Raw genomic sequence first — 22998 nt, 5'->3', positions numbered from 1 at the left:
GAAAATACAGATTTTAAGGATTTATGTGTGACAGTTGTTATTCAATTAGATCAGTTCAAGTGCCTGAAGGTGAACGAACCACCTTCAAAACACCCCCAAAACTGTGCTGCTCGAACAAATACTTTAAAAAATAAATCACTGTCTTGTTCAACCAAGACACAGATAATAATCAATACAAATAAATATCTTCTAGTACCTCAAGTTGACTCCAAGTCATTTTTAATGAAGTTTTAATGAAATTTTCACAAGCAGTGTAGGCACACGGGGAAAAGCAGAGACTGTACATCACTTCACCAGAAACAACTCTGAACAGCTTTGAATTTTATGAGACTGTATGTTATTTCAGCCTTACATTTCAATACTCTAAAACTTTACAGTCAGTTATTTTTGAAAGGGAAATGTTTTTCTCCCGAAATAAAATTTTAAAATTGACCGATCACAAATCATTTTCTAATCAAAGTCCACAGCAATCCATGTAGGGAGAAGGTTGGTGTGGATGGACGCCTCAAACAAACACAGGACTTTCACCCAGGAGACCACTGCTCCTGTCTAAATGTCAACACTGACTTATTTTAACATACGTACATAGGTTAGTACAGTTGCTTAAGTTGTTTTAGCCAAGACCATGATCTTTCATTAAATCTAACCAAACTGTGACCTTCTCACACTGTTAACATGTTTAAAACTGCAACAGGAATAAATGTGTTGAATTTAATGTAAAAACTGAGCATGCAATTTTGTTGTATGGGAAATTCATTTTTTTAGGAGACAGTAGAGCTGCAACATTTAGTTGACTAATTGCCAACAATTTTAATAATCAGAATCAAAAATACTTTATTTAGGGGGGAAATTGCGTTGTTACAGTTGCTGCTGTAAAAGAATAGAATAGAAAGTAATTCTGTAAATAAAATAAAGATTAGAAAAAGCATGCTACACTAAATATACAACAATATAAATACAAATGCAAGTCTTAAGTAAATAAAGATATGTACAAATATAAATATGAAATATAGAATACATTTGAAGTAAATAGAGATATGTACAATAGAATAAAATAGAAATGTGGAAATATAGAAAAAAATATATAGATATTACACGGATACATAATTGTACATAACAGTGTGACAAATTGAGTTATTGCGCATGATTTCTCACATGATAATCGAATCATCATTAAAGTAATTTCTCATGCAAAAATGATAGAAAATGCTGTTTTCAGCGTTTTAAATACTGAGATGTCCTATATTTAACTGAATATCTTTGTCTGACACTGTAACAAAGTGCTTTGTGGCCAAATCTGTAACAGTGAAGCACAGTATGTTACAAATTAAGCATTACCCAACTTTCGAAAAAATATTGCAGAATGTGACATTTTAACTAAATCACTATGAAATTCAGTAGATGGTAAGCCAACCGTCATTGAGCTTTCATAAAGAAAATGATCCACACTTATCTTGTGCAGCTAGTTACTTTGTAAGTTAGGGACTCAGTGTATTGCACTGTGAGGAACCACCTGTTCCTCACCTGTTTGACAGTTTTTTTAACCGTTGGGCCAGTGGGTGGTGCATGGTTTTCATATTACAGTTACAAAGAGGTTTTGCCACAAGTGTTGAGGGCACACTGAGACCTGAGCTATGTCATGGTAGACTAGCACACAGCCTCGCAGACAGCCAGGGTCGTGCCACGCTAGGCTAGCATTAAGGCAGCCAGGCAGCATAAAATCCACACTGCTGCATGCTGCTAACTGCTGACTCTGTCTCCCCGCCTAGTATAATGCCTCAGCTACCATGGACTATTCAGTGCCATGAAGCCAAGCCAAATGTGCTACGTGAGTGTGTGTGGATGAAGGCCACCCAATCCAGACTCGTTATGTAAACCCGAAAAAACAGATGGGACTACACAAATCCCATAGAAAAGAGCTGTCTGTTAGCATCATCAGGTTGTAAACAATCAGAATCCCACAATTACACCATCAAAATGTTTACTTTCGAGGCAAATAAGAGAGAGCATGTTTTTATCTTGTTTCAGAGTATCATTTCACAGACTTAATGTGTAGCTGTTATTTAAATGATCATCAGTTAGCAGAGGAAATCACTATTCTGAAGGCAGAGCTGCAGTGATGTTTATGTCCATTGAAAACGATTGAGGTTTTCCTCTGCCTGCCAAAACTTTACTAGCACACTCAACTCCAGCTTGAGCCAATCAGCACACTTCCATGGCCATGTGAGCAGTAACCGAGTCATAACGATAACCAGGGAGACGAACACACCCAGTGCGTTTAACACGTTGTTGAGGTCTGCGAACATGACCTATCACTTGACGGAAAAATGCTGACACAAAAAACACACATGCTCTGGTAGCAGACGTATAAGTAATCATCTCTAGAGCAAAAAAAGAGGGAGGTTGACGATTGAAAACATTTAAATCTTGTACATTTGTTTAAGTATGCCAGCGGCTTTACAGCTATTGGACAGAATGTAGGGTTGGGCGATTAGGCAAATACCTCGCATGACATTGGCTTTTTTTCTTTTACTTTTACTAATGTAATGGTCCGCCTTCTAAGAATGAGCTAACACAGTAGCACAAAGAGGCCAGTAATGGCAGAGAGACAATCTGTAGAGCCAGCATGTCGTCACATCTCACTCTGTGAATAAAGGTTTCATTTTAACCAAACCAGGAGTCATGATTGTTGGAACATTAGATTAATTAACTGCAATGACATTTCGTACACATATCCAGAGTCCCCCAAGGATTAATCCTACTGACTTTTTTTTAAGTGGCACTTAGACATTTCTGGTTGTCAATGTGTTGTCAACTGTTGGGAGGACATGCTTGGATTACACACTAAAGTCATTTTTTTATGCAAAAATGCCAAACATTTACTGGTTCCATCTTCTAAATTGGGGGAATTTTCTGCTCTTATTTTCTTTTTTTGTCTTGATAGTGATAGTGCAGTTCTTTGTGGACTGTTTGAAAGCAATTTGATGATGTCATCGTGGCTCAGCTCTGTGACATTTTTTTAAAAACTATTTGCTGACATTATGTATACCATATGATTAAATGAAAATAATCATCAAATTAATCAATAATGAAAATAATTGTTAGCTTTTTCGCCAGCCTGGCAACCACTTTTAAAGTTAGTGTTGAGCTCTGGATAAGACATTGTTTGAGTCAGAAGTCTGTCAGGTCTTGCACTGAGTAATTTTACCATTTAACCAGTTTCACTCTAGACTAGTTAAGCTGAAATATTCATGATAGATCTTCTGTTTACGCAATTGTCTGGTCCTCTGTTTCTGGTTTCTACCCTCAAATTTTTGGCTGTCGAAACTGCTGTATATCTTCCTCTTAACTGTCTGCAATAAACCAATATCAAATTCCTCTCTCTCCTTCTACCAATCTACTTCACCCACCCTACTGACCACTCACTTCTTCTGATGTGTTTCTGCATCCCAGAGTAAATGGTAAGGATCACATTTGGTCATCTCTGAGGTTAGAGCTACACTCACCTGTTTTTGATCAAATCATGCCAAAGTATGACTCTGCAACTTGGCCACAAAGTAAAAACTTTGTTCCAGGAGCTCAGCAGCATCTGCTCCCCAAGTCCACAAACATCTGTGTCATCCAGCTGGCCTCCAGGGACCAGATTCCACTGCTGGGAACCACATGACCAGCTCTCACACAGACCTGTTATCCTGCATGTGTGTGACTGCATTTTTCTATGAATATGTCGGCATGCTTAATCATATTTCCCCAGATGAGTGTGTGTCTGCGTGTGTGTGTGTGTGTGTGTGTGTGTGTGTGTGTGTGTGTGTGTGTGAGAGAGAGAGAGGAGCAGGGTTTTATGTTAGCTGTCTGACACATTTTGTCACTGATCAAAGGTGACAGTGCCACTTGCTGTGACTGTCAGGTACTATATTATAGGAATATGGAGATTGGGTCTGCTGTGTCATTCTGCTGACAGTGCTCCAGTTTGTGTGTGTGTGTGTGGGTATGTTTGTGTGTGTATGTGCGTCCTTGCCAACTGTATTAGTGCTAACTTTATTAGTATTCAGAGAAGCTTTGGGCTGTCACAGGTCCTTAGGCACTCAGCGGAGGGCAGGAAAAACACATGTCAAAATATATTCACATTGAGCCTGATTGCAGGCAAGCCAGTTGGCTGCAATTTGACAAATGACATTTAATAGGTCATACTGCAGCCTCTGCATACTGATGAGTATTTAGAAGGAGAGAGAAAGGAGTAAGGAAGATGGATATTGAAATGAAGAGACAAGCAGACAAATGTATGGATGGCCAAACCAACAAATGAGACATTATTCATCTTTTCCAACAGATCCCTTTCCAAGAAGTTCCTCATCTCTTAATGTTTGCAGTTCTTAATCTTTAAAACATCTACCTGCTGCTGCTACTGTGGAACGGCCCTCTTAAAACAACTTTACTGGAAACAGAAACAGAATTCAGATTCTTTCCAACAAAATGTAACAATTTATCTTGGCATGTCTGATATTTAGCATAATATAGTACCATTGAGATGATATAGGGCTAGTTTGTGCCGTCCTCCTAACATTAACAGTGCACTAGAGACTTGATACCATGTCTAAAAAATACTGATTGGCTGGCAAGTGTTTCTTAAAACAAGCAGCAACAGGACATCTTCCACACATAGTTGGTCAATTGTCAAACTCTGAACTGCTGATAAACACTACCTCCACTTGACATTGTGTTACCAGAAATCTCTCACTGGTATCACAAACCAACCCACAATTTTAACTGACAGCAAAGAAAAAGATTAGGTGGCGTTTCAGACCAAAAACAGCCCTGCAGTAAAAGAGTGCAGGGGTCTGCATTGATGGAGGGTGTGTTGTTTAAGGTACCTGTGTGATGGTGGAAATTTTATCATTCATCGTGACAATCTTGACGTAGAAATGCAGTGTTCACATTAAACAGTGTGACCAGAAATATGGCCAACACAATGCCTTGCCCTTACCAAAAGTTCCACCTGGCTGTTTGGCATGCACTTGTTTTGCACCACGTTGGTCAAATATTCTCAAATGTTCATATTGAGAATCAGAGTTGCACTATTTGTCAATATCAATGTTGGCCAGGCAGCCAATCAAATCAAGCAAGCTTTACAACTTTAGCATTTCCTTCCCATTTTGATGCTGGTAAATAAATGCAGATAAAAGGTTGATAATAGTGACAAAGATTACAATTTACTTAATAATTTAAGAAAAATTAAGGGATCACCAAAGTTTTTTCAACCCATTCTCTGGCAAGCAGGAATTTCTGTACCAAATTTCATGGCAGTCCGTCTAAAAGTTATTGAGACATTTCACTCAAAACCACAAACCACAGGGCTGGGGGGGAAAGTCAGTCGATCATTATTGTCATGAGCATCCATCATCTGGGCACCATGGATATCTGTTACTAATTTCATGGCAATCCTTCTAGTAGTTGTTAAAATATTTCAGCCTGGACCAAAGTGGTGGACTGGCAGCAGCTCCACAGAGCTGCCAGCGTGGCTAAACCTGGACGGAGATGTGGACACAGCCTACCATTTACTTTGGCAACCAAATTAAAAAACTAAACCAAAAAACAAACAGTAAGTTGATCAAACTGTCTTTGTGATACTGGAAGTCATCTCACTTTTCACAACAACAGCAAGGCTTAATCACATTGTTTACTGTCTTTAAAATGACAAATATGATGCCCTCCCAGATTTTACTGCTACATTATGAAACCCAGACACAAATAACAGTATTCAGAAAACCACTACTCACACTTCAACTCAGTCAAGACAGCATGGTGCAATCCTGAACCCAACAACTTACGCAGTTGCAACTCATTCTGCTCGGCTCTTGCCACCAGATGTGGAGCAAATGAGCAAAAAAGCAAATGATTCATGAGCCAGAGAAGTCTGCTGGATCCTCTGTTAGTATTTGATACTGACTCACCATTCCAAATCCATTTGGCAAACCCTCCTACACCCGTGGATTTGGACTTTACCAAATGTACCATTTCAAATGAGACCATGTGTACTCTCTCAAATTCAATTTATACGCAAAATAAAATCAACAATGGCTCCTTCGAAATTTTAAGTAGTCATTTTAGGAAACGATGAGTCACTAAAGAGTTCACATTAGTGCAACAGTTTTACTGTCCAGTCTTCTATTTAATTCAGTGACTTTTATAGCAGTAGTTTTTCAACTGCATCACAATCTATCAGGCTCAGCATTTCCACTGCACTCATACTCTTTCCGTAGTGGTACAGTACACCCTATTGACCTGGAAGTTGTTTGCAAAAGTGATTAGATAAAAAATTTTATAGAGGAGAGGAGAGGAGAGGAGAGGAGAGGAGAGGAGAGGAGAGGAGAGGAGAGGAGAGGAGAGGAGAGGAGAGGAGAGCTTCCAAGAGAAAGCAGATGGGAGTCAGATGGTGAAGCGATCAACAGCAGCCTTATTCAAAGTGAGGAATCACTGTGGGCCATGTGAAGACCAAAAGACACATGAAAAAAAAATCATGCGGCCTGGCCAGGCGGAGCAAAGCCCCCAGTCTAAGTCCACATTTATTACCTGCTAATGCAACAGGGCTGTAAGCTGGATTCACTTGCCAAAGTAATACACAAAAACATCCAGACACACCCACATTCCATCTGCTGTGTGTCACAAAAGTATGAAGAAGAACTGACTGTGGTGACACGCCGATAACAAACAGTCAGAGATCAGATTTTAATATGTTGAAAGCTGATAAAGTCATTAATCATGGCGGTGAGGCAGGTGGCGTTGGACACCTCTATATGTGACTGTGCCAAGTGTTCAACGTCAGTCTTAGAAAGTCACTGAGTGGGAAGAAGCCAGACCTGTTTGTCTGTCAGCTGAAGGACAATCTGGATGTATATATGGAGACAAGACACGCACACAGAAGCACACACCGGCAAAAGTACAAGAACAAGCATTACATGCTACAAAAAGCACAAGCACATGCTGCGCATATAGGCTACAAATGCACACACGCAGGCTATGTTGCTGGTTAGTGCTATTCTAATAAAGTATGACAGATATGCGATAAGGGTGCATGTTGCAATACCCTGAGCTCTGAGTAAACGATGCGTGGGGGGCACCAATTATTTCCCTAAAATAACTCCAGCTGGACTGTTTTTGAATACCAGGCCAGGGGATTAAATAAATACAATACAATATATATATATATATATATATATATATTTTATAAAGGCATTTATAATGATGTGGAAAATGAAAAATTCATTCATTCACCTTAACCTATTATCCGCACTCGGGTCGCGGGCGGCTGGAGCCGATCCCAGCCAACATTGGGCGAGAGGCGGGGTACACCCTGGACATATAGATACAAACAATCACGCTCTCATTCACACCTACAGGCAATTTAGAGTCACTATTTAAACCTATTCGGGAGGAAGCCGGAGTACCTGGTGGGAACCCATGCTGACACGGGGAGAACATGCACACTCCACAGTTTAGCCAGAAAAAAAGCTAAGCTGAAGCTAAGCAGGGTCGGGCCTAGTCAGTACTTGGATGGGAGACCGCCTGGGAATACCAGGAGCTGTAAGCTTTGGCTTACGGCCATACCACCCTGAACACGCCCGATCTCGTCTCATCTCGGAAAATTAAAAAGTAACAATAAAAACATTTTTTACAGTAATTTCTAGCGCAACAACCGGGTCCTGAGGCTGCATTCTTTCTAATAGCCAGCAGGGGGCGACAAAAAGAAGTCCATTTGTATGTTAGTCAACAGGAAAATTACCCTTCTTTTCTTTCGATTTATTACCTCGGTAAACATTCTCATAACGAGTTAATATTCTCAGTCTTCTTCAAAACAGCATTTTGTTACTTTCCCTTTTTAGCGTAAAATAGAAAGTGAAACGGGATGATTTAGGGCGAAGAAAACTTATATTTACATATTGATAATTGCACTTTTTTTAACAGTGTATTTTTTTTCATTGTTTGGTTGAACTCTTCAGTTGTTCATTTTGAGCAACAATTCCCGCTTGCTAATAAAGCTAAGTAGCTAGCACTAGTGTTCACTGATGACGTAGCATCATTTCGGCTCCCAAAGTCTATGCTTCAAAACCCAGTCCATAAACCAGTGGCTTACGTCATGTTGACTACGTCCACAAAATTTAGTCAGAATCACTCACTCATGCATTTACAACTGTAATTTCACTGCAAAAGTTTGGTCAGATTTGTTTCAGCATTCCAAAAAACAATTTCAAAAGGTGTTTTTTAAAGATGTCTTTCTATATTTTTAATGCAAAAAGTTATTTTATAGTCACTGGAAATTAGGGAGTGCTTATGAATTTAATTTTCCAACATCATCCCAGTTTTAACAGGCCTGTTAATTATTTCCCTATCATAGCAGCTCAATATGTTATTTTTCTAAACAGTGAACACAAGTAGTGCGTGCACACATGAGCTAATATCACACCTAGTTATTGCAGTGACGACACATGTTACACCCGACAGTGACGCTGCAAAAACCCTGGCTAAACACAGGAGCACAGGAGGAATCTGTATGTGTACAGTCCAGTATGAGGGAGAATGAGAGAGAGTGTGTGTGTGTGTGTGTGTGTGTGTGTGTGTGTGTGTGTGTGTGGCACCTAAGTACACCTCAGGGACAGAGGGGTTCAGGGCCTTTAAATAAATAAACAAACACATAAATAAAGTCAATCGATAGAGGGAGCCTGATCCGGCACTCCGGGCCTGTGTTTGGCCTCTCACTTCATAAGAGAGGCCTCGGGGAGAGAGAGGGAGAAGGGAGGGGACAGAGGGGGAAACTGAGAGTGCCAGAGAGAGAGAGAGCGAGAGAGAGCGAGCAAGAGAGAGAGAGAGAGAGAGAGAAGGTTGGATTACTTCTCTCTTGGTGGTTGTATAGTGCTGGTTAGTGGAAGCCAAGGCCTGCTCTCCCTATAACAAAAAACAGACCCCCATATGCTGTATCAGTTCAAGCACACACACATGCACACACACCTGTCTTTACACTCCCCTGAGGCATACTTCACACAAATCATACGCCTATCCAAACCTAAACCTATAACACATACAAAGCATAACTCCCCCTGTGCTCAGTGCAGTTCCTCAAAACCTAAATTTGTCACAGATTAGAGAGCATTGGAGGCCATGCAGTTGTGAGCATCCTGCAGCTTGAGCATGTGTCCCTTTAAGGCCTATACTGTGTAACTATGAGGAGTGTTCTGCCTTAAGCGACTATGGCAATCACTCATCCTAACCTTTCCAGCTCGCCGGTGCTGTAAAAACTAGAACACAAGCGAGTGCACTTGCTGAAGAATTCCATCTGACAGTTTTGAATGCCAAGGGCAGCGCGGAGTGTGTGTGTGTATGTTTAAACAAGCCAAACTTGGGAGAGGTTTGAGTGGCGGCACATCTCCCGTGAGCAAATCAAATCACACCTGGCCTCTGTTCCAATAAGCTGCCGCAGCCCGGCGAATGTCGGCACAGCGCAGTAATATTCCTGACAAATTAAGACTTGTTCTGAGGCGGAGGAGGAGAGAGAGGGAGCAGCAGAGGAAAAGAAGGAGGAGAGGAGGTGGTGGTGGTGGTGGTGGTGGTGCTGTAGGAGGGGAAACAGTGTGCTGGCAAAGATTCAAGAGAGCAATTCCATCGACATGAGAGAAATGCTTCCCAGAAACTCGGAATAATATTTATGTTGTGCTGGTGATTTTTTCTTCCTCCCACCTGTGTGCAGCTTGTTGCTTCAAAATGGACGCCTAATACAGCAGAACAGACGAAGGCACGAAAGGGAAAAACACAAACGTCCTTATCAACAGACACCTGATGCTTCATTTTCTCCACAGGCTTTAGTAAAGTGATGTGAAGTACAGCCAGGAACTGATGCAATGGAACATTCTCATGGGATTTCAAATTTCAGATTTCAGATTTATTATTCTGTATAAAGCTACCACACAGTTTGTTTACATGTTGTGCTTGAAATATAACTTACTGGTTGGATATCGACCCAAGTAAACACTATAATTGGATTAAAAACATGACAGTTAGGATCTGTCAGAGCCACTGACAGATGACATCAATGCCAGAGTGCACATGAGCCAATGAATGGTGGTGTGGTGCGACACAGGATGCCCTGAGGGTCAACCAATTAGCTGCTGACAGGAAGAGAGATGTATGGTTGCCTGAGGGTCTGGCTGAGGCGAGTAGTAAGACGTGGGAGAGTGGACTAAAAGAAAATGTGTTGGTGCGAAGCATGGGAGAGGTTGAAGGTGCAGCGTTAGCCTAGCTACACAGCTGGCGGAGAAGCGCAGAGGCCACCGAGCACATATTTCTGAGTTGGAGAAAGCTGAAGCTTAATGGACACCATTGTTCAACATTCTATCTATCTCATTGTTGGCGTCATAATACTGTGCTATGTTGTGTGGTTCTGAAAAGTACTATCAGTTGGGGGGTAGTCAATAGATGCAGAAAGGCTCCAGCTTGCTGGATGTTAGCTGCAATCCTCAGTGGTGTGGCATCATTTTTTTTTAAATTGTGCTGACAATAGGGCGCCACAGGAATGAGTTCTTAAACCTGGAAGTAAGTTAGCATTTTAGCACCATGGTATCTATCCTCTTAATCTCAATGAGGCTTTTGAATGGGTTTTTGGTTAAATGTCTGAAATAAGGTCTGTGGTGTTTGGGGTGTGGTTTTTTTTTATATGACATAAAAACCATTAGTAAATACCAGGCGGCAAACCTCTGGGTCTGAGCAGGGAGGCAAACCATGAAGTGCCTTAAGCCTGCATTCTACCAAAAATTCCAGCAGGGGGTGCTAAGTGTGGCTGAAAAACATTTCTGTCCATTAATTTCAATGCAAAATGAGAAAACTTCTCACTTGATTTATTAACTAATTAATACAGTTTTTAGGACAACACGATGGTCTCAATCGCTAATAAAAAATCTTCTTCAAGACAATTTGATGTTAATAGTTCAAATAATGGCCCCATTTAGAAGAAAATAGAAGATAAAGAATCATATGATTTGCGGCGTGGCTACCTTTGATTGACAGATGGCTAACAAGGCAAGCAGTAATCAGGAGAGAAGCAGAACAATGCGTATCCACGGCACTGTGTCAATAAAGTTATATATAACGTTATATAGATAGAAAAGAGGACGTTTACTGATTTGGTCTCATAACTTTGACCCTTTCACACTGTATTTTCAGTTAATGACAGTTTATTTGAACGTTTTGTTCAGTAAAAATGTCTTGTTCAGTGTTTGGTTGGACTAACAGACACTACAAGGAGTCGCTGCTCAGTTTTCTGAGGTAAGAAAGATACATATGTTTTTGTTTTTTTGCTAGCCAAAACTAACATCCCAGTTAATGCTCCAATTAATGCTAGAATGAATTAGCAGCGGCTTCTCTCAGTCGGGTTGCCGGTGTAGAGAGGCGTGTAGTCAGTGTCGTCAGATCCCTCGCGCTCTGCCACAGTTCAATTATAGTCTGCTCTGCGTATCGGAAACAAGATGGCGACACAAGATGGCGATGAGTATAACGCTGAACTCGAGGCTTCCAACGGGCAGTCCACAAACCACTGGGTGACGTCACGGTCACTACTTCCATTATTTATATGGTAAATACCCCGATTTGTGACTTTTGGAATTTTTACATGTCCTTAAAAAGTTGCTAACAAGTGGCTAAATGAGACTACAATGGCTGCCGGGGACACTAAACATCATCACTTAGAATAAGGCTTCTTGCTTTGATATCTCCAGCATGGCACACACACACACATGCCCATATGAAAACACATATGGCAGAGGAATATACACACACAGACACGCACACTATGCTTTCTGGGAGCAGTGCCCACAGCAATAAAACATAGACCCGAGTCATTCCAGCAAACCAATCACTGCCTGACGGCCAACTGAAATGTTTCTCACTAACAGAAACATATCTTATCAGCTGGGAATCAGATAAGAACAGCAGCCGCACAGCTGGAAATAACAGAATCTCCATATTGAGAGAAGTGTATACTGGCAGTGACGCAGCCACTTTGAAGCACACACACACACACACACAGACACACACAGACACACACACACACACACAGACACACACAGACACAGACACACACACACACACACACACACACACACACACACACACACACACACACACACACACACACACCTCGGCAAAAGGCTGCACAACATTATACTGAGTCAGTGATTTTTTTTTTTCAAGAAGGAAACACAGCCCTTGCACCAATATTCAATCTGTAGGCTCCTCAAATAAAAAATATCTGATGTGCTAAGGTAGCATGATATTGAGATTCATCATTTCATTAATTTCATTTCATTAACACTGCCTATTTGTTTGGCATTGTCTGGCGACTCGTCTCATTGACTTAATTTTTAGGTGACTCTTCAATTTGATCCGAATCAAATTTACAGATGGCTGGTGGACAAATTACAGGAAGTTCTGGCAGGCTCTTACAATGTTATAGGAGCAGCATAGCTTCTTAAAGTAAGAGCTGAGTGCTATAGTGATTTTGGTTTGTTTCTGAATAAATGCTTTAGATCCTCAAGACCCAATAAAGTTCTTGTGTCTTGCTTCTGAAACACTGAAGCAGGATAGGCTAACAGTCAGAAGAAAAACACAACAAAACAAAATGCCACAGTAGATTGAGGAGAGCAGGAGTCAGTTGTAAAATACTGACAAAAACGACGACACTAGAGAGCAGATACAAGAGGATGGGGAGGCCTGTCTAATATTTTATTACAAGTATCGGGAGATGCAGCTCAAATAGGTGATGATGACAGGACGAATGTATAAATACTTCTTTGGTGTGCTCGCATCATAACAATGTGAAACTAAAACTAATCAAATGTATCCTTGGTTTAAACCTTCAGCTGTAAAAAGACCCTCATACAGAGTATGTGAAAAGGGAAAACCCTCCTCTAGGGACCTTCGATATCCCTATATTTGTTTGCAACCCATTCAATATTTGCTATAGTATTTACCGCAAAACCAAAAGGACACGAGAAGAAAAGTCACTAAAGAGGAAATAATCCTCTGGGGACCATGAATTTCTGTACCAAATTCCATGCCAGTCCATCAGATAGTTGTTGAGATATTAGTAGTAGACCGACTGATTATAATCATGCCTTGAACCAAGCCACTGTGGCTTATAAGTTTGTACAGATGTGCTGGAGAGAAATGGCTCACTTAACAATGTTCTTTTACAACAAAAATACTCCTTTGTTTAGTAAAGACTCTCTCATTGTTGGCTCCCAACATGAACAAAAAAGAGAAGTGAATTCTTTCATTAATCTGACATGGTTTGAATTGCTATTGTGGTATATGGAGCACAAACATTAAACCCCTCGGCTCACATAAACAACAGCCCCAGCTTGGACTGCCGTGAATGTAGATGAGTGTTGAATTATGAATTGTTTTGAACTCCTAACCTCTGCTGGGGTTGAGTGAGGTGAATGCTCGTGGTGCGAGTGACACTTTATATTTCTTTTTTTCCATTAGACATTAAGCAGTGACATCACAGCGTGACCCTTGACATTCAGGTGCTCTGTTCCAGATGCTTTTGGGTCGTAAGCACTGTTGCGAGCACGGTGATGGTTGTGACTGAGGAACAGGGGGCAGGAATATGCCTGGCTGGCCGTTTGGAAGCGGGTGGGGGGTGGGGGGGTTGGAGCAGGTGCTGCCTCTGGAGAGCCTCATATGACTGTCTGGGAAAAAAGGGCACTTATGCAACAGGAAACCTCACAAACTACAAAACAGCCCTGCAAATCGTAAAGTGATTTAAAAATGCAAGTCACTTTTAGGAAGGAGGGGAGAAAACGAGAGGATGTGCACCGTTGCTTCTCATGAAAGAGAAGTGGTGCTGTAATTACAGAGTACTACTCACATGTCTGGCTATTGCACAGCACGGATTTATCCTCCTTCCACTCCCTTAACTCTCACTATCTCCTGTCACTCCACGATGAAGAGAAAATAAGACATTACTGTTATTTAGAGTGGATCTGATTGAAGGTTTAACTCGTGTAAAGATTTCTTAAAGTGACTTTATAATAGGCTGACTGACTGAAATGGGATTACAGCATTTAAGCAGTGCTGGTATTATGTCACATTAATGCCTGCTAAACTCAAGTGGAACAGGTGTCCAATTCAAACAAAATCTGAATTGCAAGAATTGCCGTCAGGGGAATAATGTATCACACTCAATCTTGTATACTGGCCCCAGATTTCCAGCATACACAAGCATGGTCTTGACACTTATTTCCTTCCACATGACATTCAAACCACTGCTGTCCCTTTTCCCTCTGTTACAGCACTACTACCCCCCTCTGTCACATACCCTACCACCACCCCGCCCCCCCACCCACAGTCTCTTGCCAGGCCGTCGTGGCTGTGTGTTATTAGAAACACATGTGGAGCACCAAAGGTTTTCTGCTTGGATTGAGACAAACATGCGTAAAAGTTGTGGGAAGCAAACATAGCCCCGAGACCCGGAGAGAGACACACTGACTGACACAGCCACTGTGGTCGTGTCCACAGCACTCACACACGCAACACAGGGGAAGAGACACAAAAACAACTATAACTGTAGCTGTCAAAAACAACAGTGTCCTTTTTTTTCCTGGAAAAATGTCTGGCAGTAGGTATTGGTAATAAGTCTCTGCGCAAAAATGCTCAGAGAATCCCTGCATTACGAATTATAGCCACAATGATGGATTTTTGAGTGGATTGAAGAGCTCAATGGGGACAAACGTACTTAACATAAGTGTGTGATCCATGGCTCTCTGTGGCACAGACTTCCAATGCATCATCCTCAACAGGGAACCGCAGAAAGCCCCGCACTGTGTCCTGGCCAAGTCCGCGAGAGCAGAAAGCACACGTGGGGGTCTGACAGCATGGCAGCTAACTCCTTCAATACATCCGACTGTAGAAGTCATTAATAAGACCGCGTGTTGATCTTAGAAAGGTTCCTGAGGTTTAGTTTGATCTGCAGCAAAAGCAACCACGCAAATGTCTACCTCAGGGGGACTGGCTGTACGACAGTGCATGGGCCGGTGTGGATGTACGATGAGGCACAGAAGACAGTGAAGATACAAATGTATTCATGCAACTGCACTAATGTGAATGAGAGGTGCAGCCTGACACTGTGAACAGAAGCCCATCCATCCGTCATCCAGAGTGGCAGTGGGAGTGAACCATTAATCCACGGTGTGACGTGTGTGGTAAAGTGATAGAGATCATCCAGTGACAAAGAGGGATCTTTCTCTGTAGCTTAAGAGGGCCATCACTCTTCTAACAAGGGTCGGCTCGACCTGCAAACAACTCAGACGGGGGCGGCGTTCAAAACTGATATTCCATACCTCAGGCATGTGGACAGACAGTGATTCATCAAATAAATGAATACTGTTAAAACTGATAAACAATGTGAATAGACACATCACAGTCTGGTACATTCAGAAAATCATCACTTTAGTTTAGCCTTTAAAATCAGAAAGAGACAGCACTTATGCCACATCACAATATTACGATTTTCGAAAAGAGTCATATGACGAAATGTTATAATATTCATATATTGCTCAGCCCTTGATATACTGCCATATTGTCTTTCTTCAGATTGCACCACACTAAAGCCTTGGTTAAATGTAAATAATTTAATTTAAAAAAGTATTTTCCAAGTCAAATCCATTTGTGTATGAAGCCTCTGAATATGTCCTGCCATATTTGTCGTGTTGCCCAAGATGGTGCATGGTACCTGCATGTAGTGTAGTTTACAAACTATAGTTTTTCAGTCAAATCCGCATTTGTTGTTTACATAAGTCACTCAATATTGCCTCACCAGTGACTTCTGGGAAACAGAAGGATTTCCCAGTTCTGTTGTTTCTCCACCATCTGTGTCTCCAGTAATGGCCACGGTGTCTTGAAAGGTTTAGCTGCAGGCTACCAGTTAGCTACAATGTGTTGTCTTTGAAGTGTTGGCAAGCACAAGTAAGTGGGGAAAAGAAAAATACAAGGAGAATTGCCGATCCTGCTTATAAATTTGAATGTCGAAATCGAAAGTTTATTTCAAAGGATTTTTGCTTCAGAACCGAAATCATGACCCCCCTCCCTAATGTATGTATATGTATGTGCATTCTGCTAGTTCAATGTCCTGCACCTAGATGGCTGACACTCTATTGTTTCTCCTTATCACAGAAGCAGTCAAACACCCTTCCATAGGTCAAGTAATGTCAAGGGTCAGATCTTTCAGAGGTCAACAGGTTTCCTTGGGACTCTTAAGCTGCTCATTGATCACAGTGTAAACAGATAAGGTAGCACAAGTAGCTCATATTCTTTAAAACATTCACCTCCATCTTTGAAACCAGTAGAGCCAAACTTCATTTAATTGGCAGTTTTTCTGTCAGCTTTCAGAGTCTGATAAAGATCTTACTCTTTAAAGGTGTAATTGCAAACAGCTACAAATTAAAAATGGCTCTTCCAATGAGCCCAAAATGAAACAGGAAAACATCGTCATCTCACTGGTAGGTTTTCAATTTCATTTTCGACCGACAGTTTTATATTTTCCTTGGTTTGGTTTCTCTTTTTTCCAGTATGATCTTGTGACATTTTCCGTTTTATTTAATCCAATGTTGTTAAGTTTTTTGAGGCGTTGAAGCCATTGAGAAGAGTTGGGTTCGCTGTCTGGCTCTGCGGGACTAATGGCAGCTGCTCTGGCCAGGTCCAGCTCTAAACAAAAAGCAGGAGGAAGCCTCCGCTCCTCCACACGTGTCCCACAAATCCTGCCTTTACATATATAGAGGAAAATAAACACTTTTTGCTTCCCCTGCCATGTCTCTCTCCCCTCTTTCTGCTCTGTCTCTCCTGTGTTCTGTCTTAGTCATATGAGGGTGTATAAACATGAGCCTCTGTGGATCAGTGCGCGTACAGACAGGATATGAGAGTGATTCCCCTCACCTCTCCCTTTTGAACCTGCGTCACAGACAGTGAAAAGTGGCTCCTTTCCAAAAAAGGGCTGCACAGGGGTCAGCTCTGCTCTGCTCTGCTGCGTGCCTGTTGAAACAGTTTCAACCTCAGCATCCCAGCAGAGGAAGCAAACCCCCTCACTGCTCTATATGGACTCCCCATAACTCAATCATAACTCGATGTGCACATGTCAACAACTGAGCTCTCGTTGCAAGGGTTGCGATTGTGATACACCAAAGCTCCCACAGGGTTCCACCTTTGAAAGCTGAATCCAGTGCGACTGAAGCTGAGCAGAAGGGTTAACAACAAGGTAAATCAAACATTCATAAATGGAGGTTTGGCTTTGGGTTTAGAAATAAACAATAATTTTCTATAGTAATGTTTAAAGTAATTTATTAGCCAAAATGCCAATATTTCATTGCTTCCAGCTTTACAAATTGCTTTCCTTGCTTTACATTATAGCAAACTGAATATCATTGGGTGTTGAATTGTTAATCAGACAAACCAAGCCATTTAAAAACATCGCCTTAGGCTTCAGTGGATTGCGATTGCCATTTTTAACCATTTTCTAAGTCGTTATATTGTCCAAACGATGGAAAGAATCCACAGATTACCAACAGATAATGAAAATAATAGTTAGTTGCAGCTCTAGATAATTGGAAATATAAACCAGCATCTGTGTTAATACCTACAAAGATATCTGCATTAAATGCAGAATCCTTTAGCAACGGAACAAGATTTTGGTATCGGACGTGTTCTGGTTTCCGTTTTAGTCCATTTGTAGTCAGAGTAGTACTGACCAATCACGCTGTTAGTTGCAGGTAAGTGTAGAACAAATGAGGTGGAATGCATTGGCGTTAGTGCAATCATCTGATGTTAATTTAGCTTTTTATTAGCTTTTGTTTTCAATGTATCTACGTCATATGCAGACATCTTCGAGATTATGTCATGTCATCTGGATCTTAAACACCTACAAAACAAATATTAGCAACTTCATTGATAAGACTGTAACCAATAACCAGTGAAGAGAAGAGGTAGTCTTGGCCCACATATCCATTATCCTGATATCCACAATGCTGGAACCCCAGAAGTATTGGCCATTACCCACAGAGACTAAGTGGATGGGTTCCAAGATTGATAACAGATTTATCTGATTTATATTTAAGCAAATATGCCAAAAATGCACTGGTTCCAGCTCCTCGGTAGGGAATATTTGATGGTTTTCTTGGTTTTCGATGATATTAAAACACAATATCTCTGGGTTTTGGGTTCTTGGTCTGGCAATTCTAGTTTATTTACGTCAACTCAGGCTTTGGTATCTTTTAATGTTGTTGTTTTTTCACATTCCATTAATTAATCAATCAAGAAACCAATTTCAAGCTTTTGGCGGCCCAACACCAAACTTTACATTGGTTTTTCCTTTAATTTGTTACTGACTCATCTGTAACTCAAAGTCAGCCCTAGACATACCTTGAAACTGATCACTAAAAACCTGAAAATCTGTTCTAAAACAGGACATAACTGCAGAAATCCCTTAGCTGGGGTGATATAATTTGGCCTGTTGGTAGTAGTTAAAATCCAATTGAACAAGTCTTTCCTTACAGCCAAACCCCCTGATGGAGGAAGCAGAGAAAGGATCAACCAGGGATTGAAGAGGAGAAGGATAAAGAGGAAGCAGAGATGTGGTTGGGAGGAGCCTGGATGGAGAGGTGTTTCATAAGCCTTACTGCCAGATCTTGTACCTTGGGTTGCCAGGTCCCAGCTGTTGGGGTGGAGAAAATTTAAGGCTGATTCAGAGGCTGGCTCAGGAAAAATATACATAACACCGGTAAAGGGAAGACCAGGAACACATTTTTCATCTGTAGACTGTTAACTCTGATTTAGCTCAATTACGTTCCTTGTCTGCATGCTTACCCACTTAAATATGTGAAATTGGATTAAGTGGTTTTCAGACTGCGTAGGTAAAAGAGAACATGTATGAGAGATATATGTAGTGTGGCCACATGCTGTAGTCAATCACAAGATGTTCCAGGCTCTTCACTCGACTGTGTCAGACACTGTCAGCTTCACTTACACCTATCCCCCCATAGCCCCCATACCACCACATTACTAAATGACTATCTAATAACCCATCTCAGGCTCATTACTCAAACTCAAATTGGAGCAGTTTAGATCAAATCCGAGATCACCTCACAGCGTTTCAGATCAGAAAAATACAAGGCTCGCCATTAAAAAAAAAGCCATCACTTTCGGTGCAGTGACTGCTGCTCATAAATGTCATAAAGCTGGATTGGTGTGATGGAGGGGGGGGGGCTGGAAGGAGAGGGGAGAAGAGTGAAATGAGAGAAAGTCAGGCACAAACATCTATGGTAGTGATAATGTAAGCATGCCATCTAGTGGTAAACAGTGGTATTGGAGAAGCTTGGGGTCTTCTGTTAGAGTTTGAAATACCGCATCCTGTTCAAATCAGACGATTAAATATAACTAGGGGCCCAGGTTAATTGCTTTGTCATAAAATGAATACAGATTAACACCTAGACAGCATGAAGATCTTATATCTGGGACTTAAAGCAAGTGTACTCGTACTTAAAAAGAGTCTTGCTAAAGTTCATTTATAAGCCTGTGCTTACTCAGAGTTGAATAAAGTCATTTTTCACAGCACAATTTCATTCACCACAATCTGAATCCCATTGATTTCATGCTCTATCCAGCTGGAACCTGAAAGGTGCCGACACAGCAGAAAATGTGTCAGTTTCTTTTAAAGAGGGGGTAGGCCACAGTAGAGATTAATGTGGTGCAGAAGAAAAAAATAATTTAATGCCTATTAGTCAAAAGTCCAGATATGGTGTTTAAATAAAACTAGTGTGCTGCGTAAAATCCACCGCAACAGTTTAAAACTTGTAGGCATGATGATTTGGATGTGGGTTGGTGCTACAATGTGAAGCGGATCACTGAATCAGTCACACCTCCACTCCACTTTCCAAGTCCTAGCCAGTCCGGTCGATCCTCACACATCCTGCACTAATGTGACATCATGCCCATCAGAAAAGCCTTCTGAACCCTAATGAATATATAGCACAGAGAGGACCCCAATTAGTGGGCCAGCGAGGGGAGGGAGGCGCCACGCCATACCACATAAACAAACTTATCTTGACAGGGTCGCTTGTCCAAAGGAGGGAGATAGGCGGATAGCGAAGGAGGCCGAGAGAAAATGAATTACCTTCCTGACACACGTCAAAGCCAATCACCGCGGCGCATCCCTTGCCGTTCCTGCGCCCCAAATCCCTGCCGCCACCGTTGCGTTTCATCTGCTTGTGTTAGTATGCACACAGGCCGTGCGCCAGCCTCCAAATGTATTCATTTATTCAGAGCCCCTCGGAGAAATCACAGTGTCTTGTTGTCCTTTTTTTCCCCGGCTGTCCAGATGGAATTTGCGTGAATAACATCAGTTTAGTGAGGCAGAAAATAAGTACAGGCTAGCACAGCAGAGGGGACTAGATTACACCCTCACCCACCTCCCCAAAAAAAGGATGGAAAGACAAGTGTCACCTTCATATACTTCTTTCTCCGTCTCTGCCTCCCTTTCTTATTTTCTTTTCCAGGTCTGGTGAAACTTATCAGGCAGGCGGGGATGCTAACAGAGAGAGATCTATACAGCTTTTGCTTCAATTATTTTGTGTTATCATGCACTGCAGGTGCAATTAAGCAGAAGATCATGAATCAAAGAACTAGAGCGTCTTTTTCATTACAAAAAGGTGAGCGGCCATCAAGGGAGCGCAGCCCGGCGCTCATTTATCTGTTTTGTTTTGCATTTATAACGCTACTAATTGCATTAATTAATCAGATGTACTTCTAATAGGAGGAAGAGCATCTTGCACAAGTAATTGAATGAGATGAAAAAAAACTGTAAATCAATATTTCCAACCTCAATAAAGCCTGAGAGAGAGAAATTAAAATGTCTTCAGTCAGAAGAGTGGTAAGCCTTGATATTCTTCCAGCCAATCAAAACCAATTCACCAAACAGCCTTCAATGAGTCTGGTAATTGTCTTTAGTACAAACTTTTGAAATTGATTTGAATAGCATGTGTAAGATGTGCTTCGCAATTACCTGAAACTTTACCAAAGACACAACAAATACAGGTGACAGACACAATGTGTCACACTGGCGGCAGCAGGTTTTTCACTTGCTACACAGACTCATTTTTGTATTGTGTGGTTGCTGCCAGTGGATTGTTTTAGCCACAGGAAAAAGGGATACAAAATGGGCAAGAGCATTTTCATATTCTTGTCTTTACTTTTTCTTACTTTATAATTTATACAGGATTTTCAAACTCAAAATCGTTTTAGAAGTAATGAAATATACAATCTAGTAGTGCATGAGTCGTCCAACATGTCTGGACTCCTGGTAAACTGTGAGAAAAGTTCTAAATCACCTGTACAAGTCACTTAAGAACAAATCTGTTCATACGAGTAGTTCTTGCATGAGGCCCATTGATTCGTTAATTTCAATGTGAAATGTAAAAACACCCACAAAGATAGTCACATAGTCTATGGTAAAATAAATAATTTATTTTAATAATTTTAAAACAGATAGTACTCATTTTGTTACTCCATTCTAGATACTTTTTACCTGGTGGAGACGCAGCATCTGTGCCACATTTATTTGGGCAGGTTTTTTTTGGTCATTTTGATTGTGATTACTATCACTGGTGGATGGCAGACAGACCAGCTGAGGTAAGAAGAATGAATAGGTGAGAGAGAAGAAAACAGAAGTAATCCTACCTCTCTGAGAACCGTGCTCCCGTATCCTCTGTACAAGCCTCGGACACCCTGCCCAGAGATAACAGCACAGAACACGTGTTTATTACAATCGCAGACCCTTGACTTGGACTTGATCAATAAGAAATCATACATTTTTACTCAACGGCATAGGAAAGTATTACAACTGAATTATTATACAAGTAGCTAATTTCAGTATTTCACAAAAATCAAAGAAAAGGTTGTTAAATTAAATCATATCTTGGGGAAAAAATATATAATTTTTCCACTTTATTATAACTTTGTTCTTATTTTTTTTAGATTTGGCCTTTACTTCTACCACTTGTGATGACATTTCACTCCTTAAACTAAGTGCTGAGAGCTGGGTGAGGATTAAGGTGTCGTTATGCTTCAACCAAAGCACTTGTCAAAAGGTCTCAGAGTCTCTATTATTACCTAAAGGAATGCTCGCCAAAATGACAGGAAAAAAGTTGTAATTAACCAGAGTTATACTTTAAGAAACTGCTGTGTACCTCTTGTCTGAGTGTAGCCAGCAGTATGTGGCGGGTGGTGGATGAGGGGGAAGCCTGGGCCCTCTGTTTGACCACCTCTGTGGGCACCCGGATCAGACACGCCACCTACAGGATGGAAAGAGCATGGGTGTTGGCTGAACCTCAATCAATCTCAAACTGAAGGACTGTATTTCCTTCTACTGGGCTTTTGATATTCAGTTTAACAGCATGTGGGTGTGTCAGAATAGACCCCCCTACACACAAACACACACACGCTGCCCAGGTGCCCTTTTGCTGTACATGAAACTAGCCTGTGTCTCTCTCTATGTGGCAGGTGGCCATTATATGGCACGGCCTGAGGAGAGCAATTACATCGAGCTGGCAAGCTAACAAGTGCTTTAGTTAGCATCCAGTCGGGCCAATTAACAAGCCATTATACACAGCGGACATGACACCTGAGCAACAGGTAAAAAGGTCATCAGGCTGAATGCTTATCTGCGTCCAAAGAACCCGTGCTTCCATCAAACACACTGATAGATCCAGACACACATGCACACCTCAGTAACCACACTCCCCGCTACAAGTTCCAACCCATCCACCATATGTCAACAAAAATATGGACTGCCAACAGCTAGTGAAGATAGACATGAATATTTATGCTTCATAACTGCCATTGCCCTAAAGGCACGCAGGCAGGCAGGCATGCAGGCACAGCTGCCCACCTGGCGACTTGATTTCCCAT

The 22998-nt window shown here is 41.4% G+C and overlaps 1 protein-coding gene across 2 annotated transcripts in view; it reads right to left on the bottom strand.

Annotated features, from left to right (window-relative positions):
- The window catches only part of slc25a26 (solute carrier family 25 member 26), a 71274-nt gene that overhangs the window by 35477 nt on the left and 12799 nt on the right, over positions 1-22998 (bottom strand). The window contains exons 4-5 of one of the 2 annotated variants that reach the window (XM_059328601.1): positions 22278-22382; positions 21769-21816 (exon numbers count right to left, since the gene is read on the bottom strand). The exons of the other annotated variant lie outside the window; for it this stretch is intronic. Of the exons in view, the coding sequence (XP_059184584.1) occupies positions 21769-21816; positions 22278-22382 (153 nt within the window). The remainder of the gene's footprint in view (positions 1-21768; positions 21817-22277; positions 22383-22998) is intronic. 2 annotated transcript variants of the gene reach the window in all.

The sequence above is a fragment of the Centropristis striata genome, chromosome 3 (assembly GCF_030273125.1).
Source record: "Centropristis striata isolate RG_2023a ecotype Rhode Island chromosome 3, C.striata_1.0, whole genome shotgun sequence".
NCBI classification, from domain to species: domain Eukaryota; kingdom Metazoa; phylum Chordata; class Actinopteri; order Perciformes; family Serranidae; genus Centropristis; species Centropristis striata.
This window is presented reverse-complemented; position numbering and strand designations above follow the sequence as displayed.